General features: G+C 29.0%; 1 protein-coding gene across 7 annotated transcripts; it reads left to right on the forward strand.

Moving 5' to 3' along the window:
- The first annotated feature begins 863 nt into the window (after positions 1-863).
- On the forward strand, positions 864-7,189 carry LOC149888653 (torsin-1A-interacting protein 1-like). Of its 7 annotated transcripts, XR_016452449.1 has the most exons (9): positions 897-1,071; positions 1,180-1,371; positions 1,836-1,867; positions 2,087-2,146; positions 2,362-2,421; positions 2,637-2,696; positions 4,239-4,913; positions 5,843-6,050; positions 6,405-7,189. XR_016452449.1 is itself a non-coding variant. In XM_090087208.1 (8 exons), exons 2-8 carry the CDS (start codon positions 1,185-1,187, stop codon positions 5,915-5,917), a joined length of 1,149 nt encoding a protein of 382 aa, XP_089943334.1. In that variant the 5' UTR covers positions 864-1,071; positions 1,160-1,184; the 3' UTR covers positions 5,918-7,189. The 7 variants fall into 7 exon arrangements, 6 of the variants coding, with proteins under 6 accessions (XP_089943334.1, XP_089943335.1, XP_089943333.1 ...); XM_090087208.1 differs by having other exon boundaries at positions 864-1,071; positions 1,160-1,371; positions 5,843-7,189; XM_090087209.1 differs by having other exon boundaries at positions 890-1,071; positions 5,843-7,189.

A 7,189-nucleotide genomic window follows, 5' to 3' on the forward strand; every position in this document is an offset into this window, starting at 1 on the left:
ATGGAACCTCTCATCTTGTTCGTCACTCACAGCACCCATACTTGCTGGAAAGAAATCCAGATGCGAGTCCGGCATATTTTGTTTTTAGGACATATTACACCTCAAATCATTATATGATATTGTAAGATAATTTCTTAAGTCACTATAAATTTCTTGCATGAATCCTTAAGTCTAACGGTAGCTATAGATTACGAAGAAATTTTACTGAATTCTTTATTCCGCGTCAAGCGTTTAAACAAGAAGTTCAAACATAAATACTTCTACCTAAATATATTAACAGAAAAAAAACAAAATTTTCATCAAAGGCATACGTAAATATATTAGTCATAGCTAATGTATAAATAATAACAAAGACTTCAAAATCTCTTTTTATTTGAGTTTTAAGCCTTTACGGTCCTTTGGAATATATCGAATGATGAATTGTTCGCTACCTAATAAAATGCAATGAAAATAAAAACTATGAACTAAAACAACTAATTAGATGTTGCTGTGGAACATTTCATCCGAGCCTCCTATGAAGAGTTTAACTTTAGCGAAAACTAAATAACTAAACGAGAAATAGAAAAATGAAAACAAAGTTTAATTTTCCAAGTTATTTGTTAAGGTGAGTTTCCACTCATCCGTTTTAGCTACGGGAAAGGGAAAGAGATGTGAAAATTATTCACATGAGCGTGCGCAGTTTCTAACTTAATTTTGAAAATTAATCACTGCGCATGCTCACGTGATTAATTTTCCCATCCCTTTTCCTTTCCGGGGCTAAAACGGATGAGTGGAAACTCATCTTTAGACTTGCCAGCTAAAACCAAATAAATTAAATAATTTTGTAATATTTAGTTAATTATTACAAAACTTGCTTAGCAACCGTTTAAAAACGTTCTCAAATAAACTTAAAACATAAAGATTGCATGAAATTTAAAACAATAAAGTAGCTCTCGCTTTCAAAAAACAAAAACCGAAAACCGAAATCCGAACATTTTTACGTTGTTCAGATTGTCTTTTTCTAAGAATTCAAATGCCACGTTGAAAAGTAAACAGATATATATCGGGACTTCGTAAGGATCGCTTGGCAAAGTAGGGTTGCATTGAGTCTATTAGAATTTAAATTTATAATTCTATTATACCAAATTAAACTTATAATTATTTTTGGTATCTTTTTTAGTTTCTATCTGTTTTTTCAAGATAAAATGACAAAGAACAAAGATAGTTTGTCTACTGATAAGCTCGAAAGTGAAAACTGTGAAGCAAATCAATCTGGCATAGAAGATGAAGAAGTTGATAAAAAATTGAAAAGCAGAAACGCTGATGGTTGTGAAGATACGGTTTCGGCTTTAGAAAAACATGATATAGATGATGTATCGACTATTAAAAAAGGTAATTAAAAAGACAAACTAAAAAAAGTCATATATAAAATCTCTGATTAACATTAAATAGCAAACCACTACTTTTAGCTAGATAATTGTTTTTTTAAATGAATATTATAAAATTAGTTAACACAGAGATAATTGTGTGATCTGACACTTTTTTTCATGATTTTTAGAAATTTTATAAAGGTTTTTTTTAACAATAATCAACACCATACTTTTTAGTCAATGGAATCTGTACTGCTGTTGATCTTTTAAACTTAATAAATTGCAATTGTCTTAGAAATCTCATTTTTCCAGTGATAGAAAGTTATTCTAAACACCTAATAGAACCGAGTTTTGTGGAAAGAGTTTAGACAAACTTATATAAATTTTCTCTTAAAGTTGAGTAAACTATCCCCACTTTTCCTAACATTTACAGTTAATAAGTTTGTTGTTGTTTTCTTTAACATAAGTTTGTACTTTATATTTTAGAGTCCAGTGAAAAAAATGCGGATTATTGCAAAGTGAATATTACTTTTTATTTCATTAACTTTGGTCAGATTTATGATTTGAATAGTTGTAGTTGAAACACTAATCTTATCTTGCTGTTATTAAAAAATGATTTGAAGTAATAAGCAATTTTAATTCACCTTAAAAACAACCTGGTGTAAACCCAGGACAAAATGTTTTCTAAAAATCCTAAAGACTTTGTAGTTTTTTAAACATAAAACTTTTTCTCTTAGGAACACATAGAAAGACTGAAAAATTATACTTTAACAAAACTCTGGTCTTATTTTCCAATGGTAAGTCATCTGTAACAAGTTTTTAAGTATAGAAATTAGAACTTTGATGGTTTTTTCTTTGTACGTCATCTGTAACAAGTTTTTAAGTATAGAAATTAGAACTTTGATGGTTTTTTCTTTGTACTAAAAACAACCTGGTGTAAACCCAGGACAAAATGTTTTCTAAAAATCCTAAAGACTTTGTAGTTTTTTAAACATAAAACTTTTTCTCTTAGGAACACATAGAAAGACTGAAAAATTATACTTTAACAAAACTCTGGTCTTATTTTCCAATGGTAAGTCATCTGTAACAAGTTTTTAAGTATAGAAATTAGAACTTTGATGGTTTTTTCTTTGTACGTCATCTGTAACAAGTTTTTAAGTATAGAAATTAGAACTTTGATGGTTTTTTCTTTGTACTAAAAACAACCTGGTGTAAACCCAGGACAAAATGTTTTCTAAAAATCCTAAAGACTTTGTAGTTTTTTAAACATAAAACTTTTTCTCTTAGGAACACATAGAAAGACTGAAAAATTATACTTTAACAAAACTCTGGTCTTATTTTCCAATGGTAAGTCATCTGTAACAAGTTTTTAAGTATAGAAATTAGAACTTTGATGGTTTTTTCTTTGTACGTCATCTGTAACAAGTTTTTAAGTATAGAAATTAGAACTTTGATGGTTTTTTCTTTGTAGTTTGTTCAGATTATTCTTTCAATTTCATTTTGTTAATGTCAACTTGCTTAACTTGACTTTATTGAGAAGGTTTATTAGAAAAGTCAGACAATTATTTTGTTAGTCATATAAAATGAAAGTTGATTCCAAAACCAAAAACATTCCTCAAAAAAATGTTATGTTGTTAACTGATTAGTTTAATTTTATTTTATGATTAAAAAACTGGTTTATTGAACCGAGAAAAGAAGATTGAATATTCATCAAGATGCTTAAATGAGATATTTTTTTAGAGATTTAGGAATAAACAACACTGATAATAATTCACTAATCTTTTTGTTGTCATAACTTTTTATGATTTCTATGGTAAAGCTAGTTATAAACTGTAGTTTATTAGTTTGCTGTTATAAAGTGCAAAACTATAAAACCTAGTATTTTAAAAAACTAAAAGCTATTGATTTTATTTTTAAGATAACATTACAATGTAAAGAAACAGAAATGTTGAGAATGAAACCTATCCTTTTTTATTGATGCTTTGAAATGTTAAAAATACAGAGCAATTCCACCTCATTTCATTCAGTGATTCAATCCATAATCATAAAATTGAATCATTTTTTACATAATGATTTGACATCCAAATAAATAATCCTGATACAAAAGTTGTTTGAAATGTTTGAAAATCTAAAAGGCATTGGTATCTAAATTCTAAAAGTTTGCTAAAATCATCATGCTAAATATCGGTATCAGACCTCTTTAGTGCTATAAAGTCACAAAATCTTAGCTTGAATCTTCAATGCAACCTATAAAAAACGGAGTTGCTGTTTTTTATGACATGTTAATAGGCAAAGTATTTCATGTGAAGAAAATTTGAGGATTTACAATTCAAAAAGGATTTTTCAAGTAACTTTAGAACACAAGATTAAGAGTTGTTCTTTTATGCACTCAAATATATCAAGGGGAAGCCAAAAATCAAAATGCAAACTTCCTGGTTTGAAATTTTAGCTTTTGTACCAGTTGTAGCTAGAAAAACATAGAGAGTTTTATTTCCAATTTTTCGGTGATTACTTTTTCATTTATATTTTTAATGTGAAAACATCAGCCATTTTTTACTGAGATGACTGGATGTCTCTTTGTTACATTTGCAATTTTAACGTTTTTATAAAACATAGTTCTAAACTACAAATTATTTATTATTACAATTGTTTTGTGTTTAAGTAATTCTAAAAAAGTTTTAGAAAAATTTGGTGCAATAACATAAGAAATTGTTAAAAACCATTTTTATTTATTTTTTTTTTATCATGGAATTTATTGAAACCTTAATAACAATAGAAATAAATGTTAACATATAGTTTTTTCGAAAACTTCAATTTTATTTTTGCCTATCATTTTTTTGGTTTATTAGGTTTTGTCATTTAATTACTGATATTTTTTGTACTCTTTAGAAACCTAACAGTTCTAAAGAATCACAGAAAGCACAGGAGAAGCAGACAAACACAGAAATAGCATGGAAATGGATTTTTTTAATTTTCTCCATTATTGTCATCCCCATTATCGCTACTTTTGCGTATAAATTTCTTTATCTAAGCGTTATTCCTGACATTTCACAAGATCATAGTTTTATAAAACCTGAAGAGTTTGATTTAAAAATAACCAAAATGATTCAAAAGTTTAAAAATCAAGATAAAATGTTTTGGCGACAGATTAGAACACGTGGTTTTATACATTTAAAGCGTGCATTTAATCAAAGTAAAAAAAAATTAGTTCCATCTACGATATTTATAGCTGGTTATAATGGTACAGATTCAACCATGGATTGCTTCTTAAAATATTTAGGACATTCGTTTACAAATGAACGGTATGAAACTTTGTATTCCGAAGGAGTTAGCAAAGAAAGTCTAGATGAACAGATAAACCAAAGTTTAAATGGTACTCAGAAGTATGTTGTGATGAGAGATATTCATAAGATGTCATTTGATGCAGCCAGTTTGTTTATGGCATATGCTGATGAACACCTGGATAATGCTGCAGTAAGTTTTCCTCTATCTGTCATAGTTATGACAGCTGAGATGCCATTTTCTTCAGACGATCCTTATGATAGAAAAGCTGATGAGATAAAGGTACGCAAACATTTTGTTTCTAATCTTTGGGGTGAAGATGAAAATAATAGTGCAGCATTGTGGTCTCGCATAGGAAATCTTGTTGTTTTGTTGAAATCCGAAAGTTTGACTGATCGCTGTGATTAGATGGCATTTTTATGTTGTTGTTTATTTTTGACAAAAAACACAAAAAACTTTCATAAGTTTATGAAATTTTGTAAAGGTTTTCTAATTTTTTCGAAATGATTTTTTTTAAATCTCCTTTAGGTTTATTTATTTTTATTAATTTATTTAATCTCTAATGGTTCTAATTTCAAAAATTGTAAAACAGAACTTATAAGTTGATGTTGCAATAGTAAGAGAAAATACTAGTAATATTAAAATATGGCTTTTTAAAGTCTTTATTTTTTGTTATTTGTAACATTCGATTAACTTAAATGCATTGCATCAGTTTTTGTCATTTAAGTTCCTTCCCTATGTAAGCTTCTTATTTTGTAGATTTTATAAAACAAATTTCCAAAGTACATTACACTGATCCTAATGTGTGGAAAATAGTGCGTAATTTTATTTAAAAGTTTAAGAAAAGATGGTTTCTTTTTCTTATGTAAACAAGTTTAAAAAGCAAAATCACTTTAAAAGTGCCTTAAAAACAAAGGAGGATTTATTATAGAATAAAAAATAGTACTGATAGAAATCATGATAATGGATAACACTGGTTAACAAAGTTTTAACTTTTTTTTATCATATGAAAGCAAAAGTCAAATTTTGAATGTACTAGTGCCGCCAATTAGTAATATATCAAATGAAAGAAAATTGACACATCAGCTTTCCTTGTGATATCAAAACATATATTTTTCGTAAAAAGTACAAAAGTCAGCTATACTTTGAGAATATATTGGTTAATCCACAATAAATACTTGTAATTTTCGGAAATATTTGGCTTCTTGTAGGTCCTATCAAAGTCTCCAACAAGAATCTGCTTGCAATCCTGGGCTCCATCTCCTTTTGAAGCGCTTCTTCATTAAGAAAATGTTCTGATGGAACCTCTCATCTTGTTCGTTACTCACAGCGCTCATACTTGCTGGAAAGAAATCCAGATGCGAGTCCGGCATATTTTGTTTTTAGGACATATTACACCTCAAATCATTATATGACATTGTAAGTTAATTTCTTAAGTCATTGAAAAATTCCGCTTTATTGTTTCCTAGAAAAATTCGGACAATATTCACAAAACTTATCCAAACGAGTTTTTCCTCAAAGCTTTCATCCTTTATCAGCTCATGTACATGTATAAACCCTATAGTCTAACATATAGATTATAGGTTGGACTATAGAGTTTAACCATGAGCAACCGGCACTGGATGAAGTTTGTTTCCGTAATGAAACATCACTGCTTTCGAACTAGTTTTGGTGGAGTTTATAAACATTTTCCAGTGACTTGAATTATATTCAAAATTATATAAATTGATCACAGGAGGAATCTATTACAATTGACTAAATCGTCTCCTTTAGAAAAGTAAAATCAGGAAAAAGTAAATTCCAGTCGTTTAATCAAGACCCAAAAAGCTCTGGCTGTTTTTTAGATGGATTCAAATCGCGTACTAAAACACTTAAGTCACTTTGTGTCAATAAGTGCAGTTCTTTTGAAGTTGACGGTTCATAACTTGGGTCACTACCTTGAAATACCTATAGCAAGTTCCGGACTGGATTTCCAACTTTCTGATGAATTTAAAGGCTTTTACACAGGCAGTTTGGTACAATGTAAGATAGGTTTGTTGACAGAAGACAAGTTTGGATACTGGATAGTGTGTTTGGATTTGATTGTAATGGCTTTGGTTTGAGTCAAACAAAAATAACAATCACTTACATGATCATTGATTTCCGTCCAAATCATTGGTATAGCAAATGGCAAATGTTTAGGTTCTTGTTTATCCCAACTAATAGGAGTCTCACACACGTTACACAACACTTATGTGGAACCTAAAATTTATCTTGATACTGTACAGGCAATCGAAAAAAGTCTAAGCGCTATTTAATTCACGATGTGAAATTTCGACGCTAAGATGTTAATGTTAATTCTTCACACACATAGAAAAAGGTGTCGGAGTGCCCGTACAGCAAGCATTATCGTACAGGCATTGCCCGTATCTACTCGTACACAAGTACGTACGGGCATTCCCCGTATAATACGCAATTTGCCCGTATATGGTTGATAAGTTTTAAGTACATTTTTATTATACTCGTACATGTCTCTTAAAAAAGTTAAGTTTTAAAGTTTAATAAAATCTCAAAGTGAA

The sequence above is a fragment of the Hydra viridissima genome, unplaced genomic scaffold (assembly GCF_058129835.1).
Source record: "Hydra viridissima isolate aposymbiotic clone 2 unplaced genomic scaffold, HvirCarnegie_v1 scaffold_5, whole genome shotgun sequence".
NCBI classification, from domain to species: Eukaryota; Metazoa; Cnidaria; class Hydrozoa; order Anthoathecata; family Hydridae; genus Hydra; species Hydra viridissima.

Excerpts from the sequence above, each read along its gene's own strand:
- LOC149888653 (XM_090087207.1), top strand. The coding sequence starts at position 1,185 with ATGACAAAGAACAAAGATAGTTTGTCTACTGATAAGCTCGAAAGTGAA. Across the intron at positions 1,372-1,835 it reads TGTATCGACTATTAAAAAAG|AGTCCAGTGAAAAAAATGCG; the intron begins GTAATTAAAAAG and ends TTTATATTTTAG. Across the intron at positions 1,868-2,086 it reads AAAATGCGGATTATTGCAAA|GAACACATAGAAAGACTGAA; the intron begins GTGAATATTACT and ends TTTTTCTCTTAG.